Source organism: Coccomyxa subellipsoidea (genome assembly GCF_000258705.1).
Source record: "Coccomyxa subellipsoidea C-169, whole genome shotgun sequence".
Classification (NCBI taxonomy): domain Eukaryota; kingdom Viridiplantae; phylum Chlorophyta; class Trebouxiophyceae; family Coccomyxaceae; genus Coccomyxa; species Coccomyxa subellipsoidea.
The window spans coordinates 802,530-818,968 of record NW_005178030.1 but is presented as its reverse complement, the minus strand read 5'-3'; the positions used below and the strand labels follow the sequence as shown (position 1 = coordinate 818,968).

The window sequence follows — 16,439 nt, the reverse complement described above, 5'->3', positions numbered from 1 at the left end:
AGGATCATGATGTGTCACTGTAACCCATATAATGCGGTGACCGAGACTTCACGGTGCTATACACTGGTGCTGAGATGTGAGCAACTTAATCCTCGCCGTGCTAGTCACATCAACACATGAAATGTGAAGGCCATCTGCTAACAGGTACAGTAGCATCAGAGCAGCCCACGGCGGCCGCAGCCCCGCCCCGGGCCGCCCCTGCATGCAGCTGCACTGCAGCTGCAGCTGTGACATATCAGCTCTAGATCTGCGCGCAAGCGCTCTGAATGAGAGCTTCTCATGAGCCGGCATGCCAACTTTAGGTTGCTCACCATCATTGCATGATATACTGCTCTACTACTGAAGCATCCTTGCAGTAAGGTCATTCATGGCAACCCGCCTTGCTGCCATTGGGTCTCCACGTGGAGTGCTCCCGTCATGCGGCGTTGTCAACTGGCACGTCTGCATTGGCCTCTTCTTCAGGAAATTTATAGATATTGGGAGGCACCACGAGTCACGTGAAAAAACAGAGCATAATGAGATTGTTACGAAAGTGAGTAGATCGTTGCTTCGCACATAGGCAGGGGTTGAGGCGCATGGGAGCTATGGAGAGGACACTCCTCTGTCTGATCTTTCTCTGCGTAACCACCGTGCCGGCTCTTGGATTCTATCTTCCTGGCGTTGCACCACAGGATTACGCAAAGGTACGTGCTGCGCACAAGTGAGTGCAAAAGGCAATTTGCTGGGTTTCACATTGGACCTCAATCCTGGTTTGTGGCCTGCAGGGGGACAAAGTTGTCTTGAAGGTGAACAAATTGACGTCAACCAGGACACAGCTGCCATATGAATACTACTCTATGCCATACTGCCGTCCCGAGAAAATTCTCCCCAGTGCTGAGAACCTTGGGGAGGTGTTGCGTGGTGATCGTATAGAGAATTCTCCATATGAGGCAAGGCACTCTCCTCTCAAATGCACGTTCTCTATCTGGAATTCCAAGTTCTTATAAATGTGCGCTTCCGTGTGTATTGGCAATGCATCTAGAGAAGTCGTGTCTTGGAGGGAAACTGATAGTTTGCTGTGCTGCAGATTTTCATCAGAGTTGATGAGCAGTGCAAGACCTTGTGCAAGATCGATGCACTGTCAGCTAACCAAGCAAAGGCCTTCAAGGGAAAGATCGAAGATGATTACCGGGTGTTGATGTGAGTCTTTCAGTTTGCTGCGTTTCTATGCACTTGGAAATGCCTGTGAAGAACCAGAAGATGACGGTGGTCTGGCTTCGAACAGGATCCTGGACAACCTTCCGATCGCCATTGTGCGATTGAGGGATGACAATGGGCAGCCCTTCAAGACCTACGAGCGCGGCTTCCCAGTGGGGAGAATAGAGGTACGAGTCGGTGGCTTGGCCGAGATTTCAAGATGTACCCGGAAGAGCACGATCGAAAGTATTTGTGCACACGCAGGAGAACGGCAAATTATATCTGCACAACCACCTGCGCTTCACGATCCTGTATCACCGTGATGCTGAGACGGACTTGTCTCGCATCGTTGGCTTCGAAGTGGAGCCCTTCTCAGTGAAGCACAAGTATGACGGCAAGTGGAATGCCGACAGGCCAGAGCTGAAAACCTGCAATTCCAACAGCATGAAATTTGTCAGCGAGAAGGATCCCAAGCAGGAGGTGAAGGAGGGCGAGGAGGTTATCTTCACATATGATGTCAGCTTCAAGGTTGGGCACACCTACCCATCTTCTTTGCTTTTGAGGAAGCCACACGAATATGCCTGCAACTTTCACAACTGTCTAAAGAGCCAGTGAGCCAGCTTCTAAAAGGCATGTGCATGTGCTCTGCAGCAAAGTGACATCCGGTGGGCGTCGAGGTGGGACACCTACTTGATCATGACGGATGACCAGATCCACTGGTTCTCCATCATCAACTCCCTCATGATCGTCCTCTTCCTGAGCGGCATGGTCGCCATGATCATGATGCGCACCCTGCACCGTGACATCTCCAAGTACAACCAGCTCGAGACCGCTGAGGAGGCTCAGGAGGAGACAGGCTGGAAGCTGGTACGCTTTGCTCTCTCTGACCACCCCAGTTATACCCACAAAGGATCATTACTGGGAGCTTGTGGTGCAGTGCAGTCCAGACATTAGTCACCACTCACCTGGAGTGACGAGGTTCACCTGCAGCAAGAGCATCTGGTGATATGGGGCCCTGGGGTGTGAGCAGGTGCACGGAGATGTGTTCAGGGCACCCGCGAATGGCGCGCTGCTGTCGGTCTATGTGGGCACCGGCGCGCAGCTGCTGGGCATGGCACTGGTGACCATGGTGTTTGCGGTGCTGGGCTTCCTATCTCCCGCCAACAGAGGCGGCCTCATGACCGCCATGCTGCTCCTCTTCGTCTTCATGGGCATCTTCGGCGGCTACTCAGCCGGCCGCCTGTACAAGACATTCAAGGTGGGCGCCTCCCCTTTTACACTGCTGCTGAATGCCCATTCAGCACTAGCGTTGTCCACACTCGCCAGCAAAATTCCCATGGCCAGGTAAATTCCTGTGTTGAGGTTTGGTATATGATGGCATGCGCAGGGCGAGCAGTGGAAGAAGACCACGCTCAAGATGGCGCTACTGTTCCCGGGGGTGCTCTTTGCCGTCTTCTTCACCCTCAACATGCTGGTGTGGGGCCAGAAGAGCAGCGGCGCAGTGCCCTTCGGCACCCTCTTTGCGCTGTTCTTCCTCTGGTTTGGCATCTCCACGCCCCTCGTCTTTGTGGGGTCCTATTTTGGCTTCAAGAAGCCCGCGCCCGAGGACCCCGTCAGGACAAACAAGATCCCGCGGCAAATCCCCGACCAGGTATTCTTCTGATTCATTCAAAAACTCCACGCCCTTTGAATTCTTTCACCAAGAGTGCGAGACAGTAAATCATAGCATCTTGTTGGTGTCTTAGAGAAGTGCTGCATGAGGAAAATGTGTCTGAGGCTTGAATTCTGAGATGGCTTTTTGTGATTGATGCAGGCATGGTACATGAACCCGATGTTCAGCGTCCTGGTGGGAGGCATCCTGCCATTTGGGGCTGTCTTCATTGAGCTCTTCTTCATCCTGACCTCCATGTGGCTCCACCAGTTCTACTACCTCTTTGGCTTCCTCTGCCTCGTCTTTGTCATCCTCATCATCACCTGCGCCGAGATCACCATCGTCCTGTGCTACTTCCAGCTGTGCTCCGAAGACTACCACTGGTGGTGCGAACACTCTGTCGGCCGCCTGCTGCAAAGTCTCTGCAAAATGCTACGCACCGAAGGTTCTATATCGGAGAGCAGAAAAAAATCTGCCATCAACTTTGGCCTCAATCAGGCCGGCTCTGTGCAGCCGTTGCTCCAGCTGTCCAAGCCCTGAAATGACTGTGTGTTTGGTCCAGGTGGCGCTCATATTTCACATCCGGCAGCTCTGCGCTGTATCTCTTCCTGTACTCTGCCTTCTATTTCTACACCAAGCTGGACATCACCAAGGTGGGCGGCTGCCACAGCCTCACAACGAGCTCTTCCACTGCCTGGCTCAAGACCCTGTTTGATCTATCAAATTTCTCCAGAGCATGGGTGTGACATTGCACTGGCATCGATTTCACTGCAGCTCTTGTCTGACTGGAGGTGTGGTTGTGCAGCTGGTGCCCATGGCGATGTACTTTGGATACATGTTCATCGTCTCCTACTCCTTCTTCTGCCTCACCGGCACCATCGGCTTCTATGCCTGCTACATCTTTGTCCGCAAGATCTACTCGGCCGTGAAGATCGACTGAGGCTCTGACCCGGCAGCAACGAGTCCCTGCAGTGCGCAGGAATACCTGTCTGACAGTCAGACAAAGCTCTGGGTGCATGTGAAGCTCTGAGCTGCGCCCTGACGCCTCACTGCTGTGACCTGGTGCAACGCAGCAGTGCTCTGCCCTGCATTCTGGGAGCTCGGCTAAGGGGCGGATTAGTAGCTCAGAGGTTGCATTGAGGTTCTCTTGCAGGGCGTCTGGTGCTAAAGCTTCTGTTCAGGAAGAACAATGCATCGATGAGTGTTGCTTTTTGGGACATCAAAGGCTAGTGCGTTCAATCTTCATATCCTCAGGCCCTTGCCGATGATGCCAGAGCTTATGGTGGGATGAAGGGATGTGTGCTGCAGCCATTGCAGAAGTAGCCCGCCAGGTGTTAGGGGTCTATTTGTGCGGGAGCAGGCTATTAACGCTGTGGTATTTGTTGGTGGTACTGTGCACACGACACAAGTGTATGATTTACGAGGCATGCATGCAAAGCGCTCTCAGAATTTAGGATTGCCAATGGCCACCCGCAACATGCCAGGAATAGTTCGGGGCCCATGCGGGGTGCACAAAATGGCTGGGAACAGAATTGATGACTGTTTGCACACCACCTGGAACGGTATATACACAACCTTATCATAATTTGAATCTTGCCTGTTGCGCTCGCTGCGTGTCACTGACTCGCTGCGTATCGCATCTCTGGGGATTGAGAGCATGCAACCAAGCCAGTCCAAGGGATGTGCATATTTCCATCAGCCCACTTTGCATCGTCGATGCCGATCAACTCCAGGTGCTCCAGCCGCCAGCCGCAGGCCTTGGTCCATGATCTGCCCAAGGGGGGTACCCCTGCAGCTGCTCCTCGGAGTACACCGAACGGCACTGTGCGTCCACCCACGCATTGCCATCGCCGCTCATCCACCGCCCCCTGGTTACCACCTTTAACGACCCCTGTACGGTCGCACTTGGCGTTCCCTGCCTCTCTTCCATGCATGCGGATTTAAAGGTGGTCTGGTTTGGTTTGGTCTCCAAGTGCAGCAATCATTCCTCATGAGCTGATCAGTGTTACATTGTACAAACGGCTGTTTTAGCTGTCACAATATTATCACTACCGCCAAGCTGAAAGGCAATTTGCACCAAGATACAGTCTCAGGTGTCCAGGCCTTGAAGAACCGGTGCACCACGTGGTTCTACATTTGACATGAAATTGCCACTCAATCACGTCCAGTGGATGGCAGATGTCATTGCAATTCCTAGGACAATAGATACTTCGTACAAGATGTTGTACAATAGCATACCCACAGAGGATCCCTGCCGCTTGACCAAGCTGGACCTAATGGGCTACAAGGATACACTTCCACATCGAGTTCTTCCCAATAAATGATCATGACCCATCTAAAATACAGCATCCGGTCTCTGCCCTACTCTGCTCCCAGTTCTGCCTATGTGCGTCCTTTTGCTGCTGCAGTGCACTCTCTCCTGTGCTTGGACACCCAGTGCCCCTTCTGACAGTCCACAGAGCAATACTTGGCCTTCTCGCAGCCCGTGCACAGCCGCAGCTTGTCGTTCAGCTCCTGACAGCAGTGGCACCTGCACATGATCACATCTATCTGTCACCCTCTGTGCGCATATCTGCTCTGCAGACCAGCAAGTATTGAGCATTGTGTAAATTTTGCAATGATCCAATGCCAATCTTCAAGTGCTTTCCCTGCCCTGGGTTGCAGCAAGTAGTAAACCCATGGGCGTTTCAGGTGCTGCTGAAAAAATAAAGCCAAGCAGAAGGGATTGCCAAGGGATTGGAGGGTTGTCAGGTTCTATCTGTGGGGCAATTGGTCAGCAGAACTGCTCACCTGACATGCACAAGCTGCTTCTCAAGCTCCTCCAACGTGAAGGCACGCAGCTTCCTCTGAGCAAAATCGCGGTTCTGCCTGACGGCATGCTTGAGGCGCGTGGCAACTCCCAAGATGCGCCAGTAGTGGTCTGGTTCTGCCAAGCTCCTGCCCTGCTCTGGAGTCAAACGGTGGCTGGGGGGCTCATTCCAGCTGTCCAGCTGCGCCTTGTACCTTCTCGCCTGCCGATCAGATCAGCGTCATTCAAACTGGGTGTCTGCAAATGTCACTGTGCTCTCTCGGGTGCTTTTGAGCACAGCGCAAGTAGCATCTTGGAGCACTGGAGGGAAGGTGGACTGTCTGAAAGGTGGCACTGGAGCCACATGTTGACTTCTTACTGCAGTGGCAAACGTGGTCCCTACCTTTTTTACTTCCTTCAGGAATGCAGACACTTTGAGGTTAGATGAACGGCTCTCAGCTAGCAGCATGTTGCGACAGGAAAGCCAATTTGCAGTGTTGGTGAGGAGCATTATTCTGTGCGCCTCAGCTTCCATTGTGTCCGGCCCCTCTTCCTTGCCATCAGCAAGAGCCGTGTCTGCAGATGCCTGCAGCATCGTGTCAGAACCAGTCTGTCAATATTTTGGGTGGCTGACAACTGTCTGCTTTCTAAGCTAATTAAAGAGGCACCTCTCCTCCGCAACCTGCATTGATTGCACCACTTGCAAGTCAGAAGGGCAGCCAGATGTACATCTGAAACTTTGCAGAAATTGAAGCTGATAATGTGTGATCGTACCAGCTGGGCCATAGAAAATAGTTGGTGCAGCAACAGCCGTGATTCAATCACAATCTAAGTCAGAGCAGCGCTATTATATGTCAGGGAAGGTACCTCTGTCTCCTCTTCTGCTGCTGCAGCTGCCCTGTATGCATCGTCCTGTGCCCTTGATGCAACCTCCATTTTGCCTGCTTCCAGGATCTCCAACAGGCTCTTGAGATGCTGCTCCTGTATGGCGGTCCTCTGTGCGCTGGACTGGTTTTCAGGATTAGCACCATTCAGTTGTGCTTCCTGCACACTCACAAACCCTCAGAAGCTGCGCTTCCCCCCTGAGTCTATACATCTGCCTCCACCATCATTTCTCCCGCTGATACATGATCTGGCTCAATTGCGCAACTGGACATTTGAGTCGAACGAGCAGAATAACAAGTCATCAATTGAGGAATCGCATAAACAAACGTGATATGGAGCGCCACCCATCCAAAACAGTCATTGCATAGTCCATGAACCTTTCTGGACTCTAATTTGCCCTCATTCTGGAGCTTCAGGCCTCCAAAAATAAATAAAAATTTGAGCAATCTAAAGCGTGTCTCATACAAACAGCGCGGACCATATAGAAAGCGAAACAGCTGCTGCACTCAGCATCGTCTGTCTGGGTACACATGTCCTGTAATGTTAGAAACACGTACCTGGCTGCAGTGACTTTCCGCGGGCTTTAATGGATTGAAATTGAAATAGGACCAGAGGGATTGCAACATATCGTTCACAGTCCGTCACAAGAGTTGTGATCGTTCAAAAGTGATTCGCTAAATTGCCGGTGTCTCCAAATTGAAACCGTCAAAATTCAGGGCTAACGCAATCTAGAATTCTTTCAAGGAATTTTCATGTGCTGAGCTCACATCTCGGTATCCTAAAGCTGCCGGCTCTCGGTTTGTGTGACGTCCGGAACAGGCCAGTTCACACCCTAATTTGGCTCATGCCTCGGAAGCTTGGGGAAGTCGAGGGACTGTGGAAGCTTCCCTGGGGAAGCCAACTGGAGCATACAGAGTGATGCAAATATAGTCTCCAATTGAGCACAAGCACAGTGCATGTGATAATTACCATATAACAATTATGTATGAGTCAAATTTTGTGAGCTCCAGCTGGTACCAAAGGTACCGTACCACCGGTGGTCCATCTGGTTTTGGACTGCCGCATTCCAAATGTTACTGGTCACGGTACCGAGCTTCTTGACGAGTGTCAGTGAGACATCATCAGCCAGTATGATAAGGCATACACAGGAGGTTTCGATTTCATCAATCACATAGGGCTTACACAGGTCCACATGCGTGCAATTATCGCATACATTAGTGAAACTTGCATGCGTGTGGACCTGTGTATGCCCATGGGTGGAACCCAGGGCGACCTCGGGAGTCTGCATAGTTCACGTGGGCTAGTGCTTTAAGACAGTGCGAGCGCCTGGTAGGAAGAGGGGGCTGCCTTGCGCACTACTAGTGATTGCCTGAGAGCCTAATACATTGTTGGTTCTTGCAGTGATTCATGGGAGCAGATCCATGCAGTTTGCAGACGGGACGCGTCTGCGTACAGCGTACGGCTGTCCATTTTACTCTATGATTTACACATGTTCAGGATACGCCTCCACCGAAGGCAGCTAATAGAACCAATTAGCTTGCCCAAGGCCACCATGCAGGAAGCATGCTTCTACTTCCACCTTGCGCTGCATGTATAGAGGAAAAAGCCAAGACAGCCATGTTTAATGCCAAGTGAGACCAAAAGGGTTTAAATTAAGAGGGCTCCAACAGGTGGGGGGTACCGGTTCGAGGCATTAGCGTGCGGCCGCGCCCCTCTATCCCTTCCAGGCAGTGTCCTCTGGGCTCTGGGTTCGCCATCACAAGATATTTATTTAATTACGCATGCATGCCATATGTTGCACCCCTCCGTAGCAATCACAAGCCTGGCTGAACCGACACGTTCTTTTTTACGACGGGAGTCCCAAGCCCTTAGAGCAAGCTTGGCACCCAGCGGATGGCAACTCTCATTGCAATTGCACTACCCTACCTAATCAATATTGTACATGTATATATACACAACCTGTACAGCAACATTTTTCTATCCCGTCCTTTCAGAACACTCTTAGGTTGGACGCTAGCCGAGCACATTATGGCCAAGCACACTAAGGCCGATCTGGATGTGATAGGGGTGCTTGCATGCATCCCTGGTCAAGTCCTTGAAGGACTGTCCTTCTCAAGCCAATCCAGTCACTGATGCCAGCCTCAATATCATACCTAAGCTGCTCTCTGCTCCAGTGTGCTCCCAACAACTCAGTGTTTCTATCTACGAGCGGCCTTTTGCTGCTGCCTTGCATTCATTTCTGTGCTTGGACACCCAGTGCTTCTGCTGACAGTCCCTGGAGCAATACTTGGCCTTCTCGCAGCCCGTGCACAGCTGCAGCTTGTCATGCAGCTCCTGACAGAAGTGACACCTGCACATGATCACATCCCGGGTGTGAACATCTGCCAACCTCTCAACCCAGGTCTGTTTTGCTGTGCAGCAGTAGGAAGCATTGCTGTATTCACATCTGCAAACCAAAAGCTTGTCCTGCTCTTACCATTCTCATATTTTGCACGAGGAAATTCAGGTGCTGGCACAGTGCTGCTGGATATCCTGAGCGTAGCAGAGCATGCATGGGAGCTTCAAGCGTGCAAATAATAACATCGGATCTTGTCAGCAGAACTGGTCACCTGACGTGCACGAGCTCCCTGTTGAGCTCCTGCGGTGTGAAAGCAGGCAGCCTCCTCTGCGCATAGGCAGGATTCCGCCTGACAGCCTCCTTGAAGCGTGTTGCCACTGCCAGACTGGGCCAAAACTCATCTGTCTCTGTCTGGCTCCTGATCTGCCCTGGAGTTAAGCCGCCCATGTTTTGGCTGTTTTGTTCGGCCCAGATGATCATTTTTGCTCTGAACTTTTTTGCCTGCAGACAAGCAGCACTTGTGCTTCAGATCACTGATCAAGCGTCACATTTGTTTCTCTGCCAGCCTTCAAGAGCCTTCTTGAGCATTGGAATCCATGACTGGACAGAACACCTGCTGGTAGTGCATACTTTCTTGCCTCAATAAACCAATGGGCAATAGTCTTACCCATTTGAAGTTTGCCAGGAACGTTGACACAGTGACAATGCGGTTCTTTGGGCTACCCCTCAGCAGCAACTGGTGACAAAGCAGCCATTTTATACGGTTGGTCTGCAAATTCATGTTGTGTGCCTCGGCAGTCATAGCTTGAATATTTTCTTCCACTCTCTCCAGCTGCAACCGCGCCAAAGGGTCAGCGTCATTTGCAGTCGTCGAAAAATCTGTGACAGGCTGTGCTGAGCTGACACCAGGACTCAAAAAGGGTGAATATGGTGACGAAACTTGATCAATCAGCACAAAGCTTCTGCAGCAGATGGAGGTCCTCAGGACTTTAATAATATTGCTGTGAGAGCCCCTCAAGCAATTGGGCAGCCGGCTGGCAAGAGTTGGTACAAATACTGAGCACGGTGCCCACGATTGATGTGGTCTTGTTTGGCGAGTCCATCAAGGGGCAGGATTTTGGCAGCCTTCAATTGCAGCTTGTCTGCTGATGCACCTTGCCTCTGCGCAGGAAAAGCGTGTAATATGTTATAAATGTGGCAGCGTGGTGTTGCACCTGGGCTTGGAGCGCGTCATCGTCTGCCTCCGGTGATTGCCTTCCGGCGATTCGATCATTTGTTGTCTCAACCCCGCTGTCTGCCATGCTTGAAGGGGAGCCAGTAATCCCCTCCGCAACCTGACACATGAGGGAATTGCTTGACTGTGCAGAGGCAACGCCCTTTGTGACAACGACAGCTGAAAGTGGAAAGTTGAGAAGGGGGCAGCAATGACGCACAAGAGAGCAGAAGTGCGGGAAGTAAGGACAACACACCTCTCCTTGCTCATTTGCTGCTGAGGCTGCCCTCTGCGCACCCTCCTGTGCCTTCATATCAGCCTCTCTTTCTTCTGCATCCAACTTCTCCAAGAGGCTCCTCAGGTGCTGCCCCTGTCTGGCTCTCTTGTCGTTTTGTGCGTTCCCAAGATGAGCATCGCCACTGGGTGCCACCTGCACATTCGCAACCCTTGAGCTTCTTTGACCTAACCAAGGAGTCTCACCGATGCTTCTGCCTCTTAGCCCGTGATCCAGGCCGCAGATGCAAGCACACTTGTGTCCTCGGACGAGCAAGTTGAAAGCGCCATCTCATGACGTAGGGCGAAAGGTTGTCATAAGCAAATGAGCACTGTCCTCCAGTTGGGTCAACTAGTGATACATCAGCCTTCCGAAACCCTTCAGAACAATGGCAGTTTCCACGCTTGCAACCCTAAATAAAGACTGAAAAACATGTGGATTTATGATGTACGTCAGAGAAAAGCTGTGTTGACTGTGGTGAAAGGGTCACTGCTGCTGCATGAGCGCTGTGTGCCCTGGTAGACCTTGGAGAGCTGATGGGCTGCAAGTACACACCTGGAGACGGGTATCATGTGCAGACCTGCTTGGATCTACGGTCGAACAGAGCGATCCCCAGACGTCCATCACCCATCCGTCACCGGAGATCGTTCCGAAGTGATCTTGCATACTACTGTCGGCGTCAATTCGGAAGCTAGAAACACCAGAGGACTCGCAATAATAAACCTGAAATAGTTTGCTTAGTGTTTCATCAGCAGAGACTTGGTCTCTCAGTGCCACCAAATCACTTTCTTCGAGGTCACAGGCGAGTACGAACTTTAAACCCTAATTTGGCTGTTGCCTGACGCCTCAGTGCGCCTTGGTATCTACTTGCATCTCAGTGAGAAGAAGCATACCACAACGCAGCGGCTGGTAATTGTAGGCTGCATATGCCACCAATACCAAGCTTGAGACGCGTGATGCACAATAAATCGAATGTTGGATCCACAGATCTGATGCATATTCAAAATATTTTCCAATATTAATGCTAGGACTCCTCGGAGGACCGCTGCGCAACTGGCGTTGAACGCCAGGCCTGGGACTCGGGGATGGCTAAATCCATGACACGGGTGCTAAGGCCAGGGCATAACTCATGCGCAGCTTGCAAGCTGCTTAGCAATGTGGTGACATCAATCAGGGCTGCAAAAGCTGAGCCCTTCCAACCACAATTTATGAGCCTTTGGCCCATATGAATAATTTTATATACAAAAAACTAACTTGCAATTCACTGGAAAGCAGAAGTCCTCCTCCTGTGGGATCCTGTCACATTGCCCCAATGTACAAAATGTCCACCACATCCATGCACAATCACATCTACAAACACTCAAAATTGATGCGTCCTCATCCTACCATTCCTGACGCAGCACCACAGCTGTCTGTACAACACACAAACTGTGCTCTGCTCCAGTGTGCTCTCAATAGCTCAGTGCCTAAGTGCGTCCTTTTGCTGCCGCCTTGCATTCACTTCTGTGCCTGGACACCCAGTGCTTCTGCTGACAGTCCCTGGAGCAATACTTGGCCTTCTCGCAGCCCGTGCACATCCGCAGCTTGTCATGCAGCTCCTGACAGAAGTGACACCTGCACATGGTCACATCCCGGGTGTGAACATCTGCTGGCCTGTCTATGCAGGTCTGCTATGCAGCGCTACAATGGGAAGTATGGTCCAGATCTGTAGTGCGCACAAGTGCGTAATGAGGACTTTGGTCTTACTTGTCTTGCTTCTTGATTTGCATGAGCAAACTACAGGTGCTGCTCGACATGTGGATATTGCCTATTGAGCGCAGCAGGGCATCAGGGTTCCCGATTCGCGCACTCAGTATTGAGGTGAAAGGCCTTGGTGAGTAATAAAAATAGAAATAACAAAGGCATTGTATCAGCAAGATTGCTAACCTGACATGGACAAGCTCCCTGTCGAGCTCCTGCAGCGTGAAGAGTGGCAGCTTCCTCTGTGCATATGCAGGATTTCGCCTGACAGCCTCCTTGAAGCGTGTTGCCACTGCCAGACTGGGCCAGAACTCGCCTGTCTCTGTCTGGGTCTCTATCTGCTTTGCAGTCAAGTCTCGGCAGTTTTCTCTGGCCCAGCTGACCATCAGTGCCTTGCATTTCTTTGCCTACAGACAAGCAGCACTTCTCTTCACCATGCAGATGCTGAAGGTGCCGATCTCAACTGCATAACAAGCAAAAATAGAGCATGACTAGACAGCCTCAGAAAAGCATTGTAACTTTCTATTTGTGTATGTGGCGCTTAGTAGGATGGCATACTTACGCGTTTGACCTCTGCCATGAATGCTGACACGGTGACGATGTGATTCTTGAGGCTCCCCTTCAGCAGCATCTCGTGACAAATTTCCCAGTTTGTACGATTTGTCCGGACGTTGATTGTGTGTGTCTCGGCAGTCATTCTTCGCACCTCCTCTAGAATCCTCTCTGTCTCTATCAGCTGCAACACCACCAAAGAGTCAGATGCGGGTCTAGAGCAAAAAATATGTTCGTCTGCAGTGGGTGGGAACAAGCTTTGCAAGATTGGACAAGTATAGGCATGGTGACAACACTGTCAAAAATCGGCACAAGACCTCTGTAGCACAAAGAGATCCTCAAGACTTCCAACAGGGTGCTGTAAAGATTATCAAGTAATGGGGCGGCGTGTGTTCTACATGGGCTTGGATCGCATTGTCGTCTGCATCCAGTGGTAGTGTCCCGGCAGTCTGATCATCCGCCGTTTGAACCTTGTTGTCTGCCATGCTTGAAGGGGAGGCAGCACTCTCCTCCGCAACCTGGAAGCATGATGGGATTCCTTGATTGCAGAGGCAACGCACACTGTGACAATGGCATCTGAATGCAAGGAGGGGGAATTCAGAACGGACTAGGCAGCAATAGCACAAAATATATCAGCAGTGCAGCAGCTGAGACAAGACACCTCTGCTTGCTCATTTGCTGCTGTAGCTGCCCTCTGTGCCTCCTCCGGTGCCCTCAGTGCAACCTCTCTTTCATCTGCTTCCAGCTTCTCCAAGAGGCTCCTCAGGTGCTGCTCCTTTACGATTGATTTGTCGATTTGTGCGTTGGACCCGTCACCCAGATGAGCATCGTCAATTTGCGCTTCCTGCACACGCACAAACTGTTATCTGTTGGAGAGATCTCATCTTGGCATCTGCCTCTGAGCCCGAGATCTAGCCAAAGATGCAATCGAACAGGTGGTCTTGGACAATTATTGAGAAAAGCATCACGCTTTGACAACGGAGCAAGGCTGCAATGAGCACAAGTTCTCTGACTGGGTTAAGTGATGAACTCATCAGCCTTCGTGGATACTTCACAAATCACCAGCACTATCATGGATTCACAAGCATGTAAAATTTGTCGGTAGATATTTTGATTTGTGTTGTGCGTCAGAGCGGCAATGGTGACGGTGATGAATGCGACACAGTTTTTGCATCTGCGCTGCATGCATCGGTATGCTGATGGGCTGCAAGCCCGTACCTGAGTGTGAGAGTCATCTGTAACCTTACTTGGACATACGAAGGACCAGATGGATCGCAACATTTCTATTAAGATGTCCAACACCATCGTCCAAGGTGACCTTCTAAAATGCCGATGGCCTTGGATACTGAACGCCAAGTACCAGACGCCTCGGCAATACACAGTAATTGAGACGATCCCCAATAAAATTCCTTTTGATTGATAATGAAGTGTTGAAGAGCAAGATTTTGGTGTCTCAGAACTCCTTGATCACATCACATGTATGATGTCACAATCCACTCTGGCAGTTCCTCAGTCCTCCCTAGGGTGAGCAATCCTTCAGCACAGGCCTTGCTAGAGAGTCTTTTTGTTTCTGATCAGAAAAAAGTAGACAATTTCTGAAGCAGTAGTAGTACTATTGTAGTAGTATTACTACTACTGTAGTACTAGTTGGATTCTGCATATGCTACCAGTATACTAGTTCGGTATGTACCAATTGCAAGCTTGACTGATCAGAGAAGACGCCACAAAGATGCCAGCACAAGTTACAAGATCAAAATTACATGAAGGACACTGTCCCATCAGCCCTGGGCGTCTGGAGATGATGTGAAATCTCCTTCCTTCCTTCCCACGCTAGGCAAGGACGCTGATCAAAAAGCCCGGCTCATCCCAAACGCTGGGCTATACGGCAATACAGCTCACTTGCACTTCCCCGGAAAGCAGAGATGCTGGGCTTCTTGTAAAATTGCCCCACTATACAAAGTGTCCACCAGACTCACGTCTACAAACACTCAGAACTCATGCTCCAAAGAGCTAGTCCTAGCATTCCTACCACAGCACTGCTGCAGCAACATGGTTCCAGAATGCACAGACACAACAAAACCCCAATCTTGACAGTTGCCCACCGCCAGAATCATAACAATATCTTTACCAGCTACTACAAATCTGAAGGAGCAGCCCAGAGCCCCTGCAGCCAGTGTGCCGGTCATGTGGAGTGGTCTTGCGAGGTATGCAGCATAAAATAGCATTTCAATGCGATGTAATGTAGCCGACTAGAAGCATGTATCCAGCTAATCAGACACTGAAGCAGCAACTCTTGAGCTGTAGCAGCCAGTGTGCCGGCCAAGTTGGGATATACTCCCAGGCAAGGAGCCCTGTCCAGCACTGCCAATAATATCTATTGCTTTAAGGTATCTGGTATTGAGCGCGGCTCAGCCGGCTCGGCGAATGCCGAAGAGGACACGCAGGTCATTCAGCGACAGGCGTGCTCCACCGGAGGTCCCCTCGCTGCCCAGCGCAGCCTCTGCAATCTCCCTCTTGTGGTCCTGCGCGCACACCGATGGCCCCAATTTCATCCCCCACCTCCAAACCTTTCTCAGGGGCCTCCAATGCAATCAGTTTGGTAGTACCCCTGCTTTTCTATTTGTATTTCCGGTCTCCAAATCCCAGTATGTCACCTTGTCGTGCGCAACACAGCGCATTCTGGAGCATGTCATGTTCCTGTGGCTATCAGCAGGGGTGCAGACACGAATACGATGAGCAAGGATGGGCCAACGGTATGTGCCAGGTGTATCAACGCACAGAAGTAAGCTCGGAGGTGGCTGCAGGGTGGTGAGAGCTCATGAGAAGGCAGAGTGATCGGAGGGCAAGCTGAGGGTGCGGACCTGCATGACCATGATCCGCTGCTCCACGGTTTCCTTGGAGGGGTCGCGGCGCGTCATGATGAGCTTGGACACATGCACCTCGCGCGTCTGCCCCAGCCGGTGACAGCGGTCCACCGCCTGCACCGTGCCCCACCCTTCAATCCACCCTTGTGCACCGTTTCACACCCAGTCACACTGATGCTCATATACGCAAAGCGTGCTTGCCTTCCAGAGCAGGGCAACAGAGCACTAAGCTCAGCCCCTTTGCATCCCGAACAGGGTCCCAGGGATGATGTCCATCTGACCAGATCTCACCCTTCCAGACTGGAATGAAGCATTCCTGCTTTGATAATCACGCAATAGGTGGCCCATTTAGAGAGGTCATCTAAGGCCTCAGGGTGCACAGGATTTGCAAGGCAATCATTCAGGAGACATCTGCGGTATCCTCATACCAATGCAAGTGCTAAATGGTGTGTTGAGAGCCTAAAGAAGTGCACCTGGTCCTCGAAGGCGCCGTTCCACCAGACGTCAAGGATGATGGCGCGGCATGCGCAAGTCACATTCAGGCCCATGCCCGCCGCCTTGGTTGACGCCAGCAGCACACGCGCCTGCATGCAATCCAAGAATATTGCTTAGTTACCACAGCACTCAGAGCACCAATATTCGTGTGTGGTTCCCAGCGCACCCATCAGCCAATGTGTGTTGCTCTGCAAGCAACACAAAAGCATGCATAGGGTCAATGCCAGCTGCGCGCTCGGCTTTGTGATTGGCTGTGTGCTGACATCGGCCACTGCCTGCATAGCTTGCAGGAAAGGGACCGTGAAGTGAAGACCATTCTATCCCTGCAGTACATTTGAAGCAGACGCGCATATCAGAGTACGGCTTGCAGAAGTTGACGCCAAGCGGGCCAAAAGGGTGCAGGCAACAGGGGCAATTGGAGATCACCATGATATCAAGTACCTCCTGCCGGCAAGAAATCAGG

The 16,439-nt window shown here is 51.3% G+C and overlaps 4 protein-coding genes across 4 annotated transcripts; 1 reads left to right on the top strand and 3 right to left on the bottom strand.

Moving 5' to 3' along the window:
• Nucleotides 1-584: 584 nt before the first annotated feature.
• COCSUDRAFT_24917 (EMP/nonaspanin domain family protein) lies at nucleotides 585-4,434 on the top strand (the record flags this gene model as incomplete). Its single annotated transcript, XM_005645617.1, has 11 exons — nucleotides 585-683; nucleotides 765-955; nucleotides 1,078-1,179; nucleotides 1,265-1,364; nucleotides 1,441-1,704; nucleotides 1,828-2,043; nucleotides 2,207-2,434; nucleotides 2,564-2,827; nucleotides 2,990-3,213; nucleotides 3,390-3,480; nucleotides 3,633-4,434. 11 exons carry the CDS (start codon nucleotides 585-587, stop codon nucleotides 3,765-3,767), a joined length of 1,914 nt encoding a protein of 637 aa, XP_005645674.1. The 3' UTR covers nucleotides 3,768-4,434.
• A 775-nt stretch (nucleotides 4,435-5,209) lies between these two features.
• COCSUDRAFT_43474 (hypothetical protein) lies at nucleotides 5,210-6,551 on the bottom strand (the record flags this gene model as incomplete). The annotated part of the gene is made up of 4 exons (XM_005645616.1): nucleotides 5,210-5,357; nucleotides 5,618-5,838; nucleotides 6,019-6,201; nucleotides 6,483-6,551. 4 exons carry the CDS (start codon nucleotides 6,549-6,551, stop codon nucleotides 5,210-5,212), a joined length of 621 nt encoding a protein of 206 aa, XP_005645673.1.
• A 2,151-nt stretch (nucleotides 6,552-8,702) lies between these two features.
• Nucleotides 8,703-9,619, bottom strand: COCSUDRAFT_43473 (hypothetical protein; the record flags this gene model as incomplete). The annotated part of the gene is made up of 3 exons (XM_005645615.1): nucleotides 8,703-8,850; nucleotides 9,110-9,339; nucleotides 9,506-9,619. 3 exons carry the CDS (start codon nucleotides 9,617-9,619, stop codon nucleotides 8,703-8,705), a joined length of 492 nt encoding a protein of 163 aa, XP_005645672.1.
• Nucleotides 9,620-15,025: 5,406 nt separating this feature from the next.
• COCSUDRAFT_57047 (hypothetical protein) lies at nucleotides 15,026-16,257 on the bottom strand (the record flags this gene model as incomplete). The annotated part of the gene is made up of 4 exons (XM_005645614.1): nucleotides 15,026-15,139; nucleotides 15,479-15,595; nucleotides 15,955-16,065; nucleotides 16,240-16,257. 4 exons carry the CDS (start codon nucleotides 16,255-16,257, stop codon nucleotides 15,026-15,028), a joined length of 360 nt encoding a protein of 119 aa, XP_005645671.1.
• Between the last annotated feature and the right edge of the window lie 182 nt (nucleotides 16,258-16,439).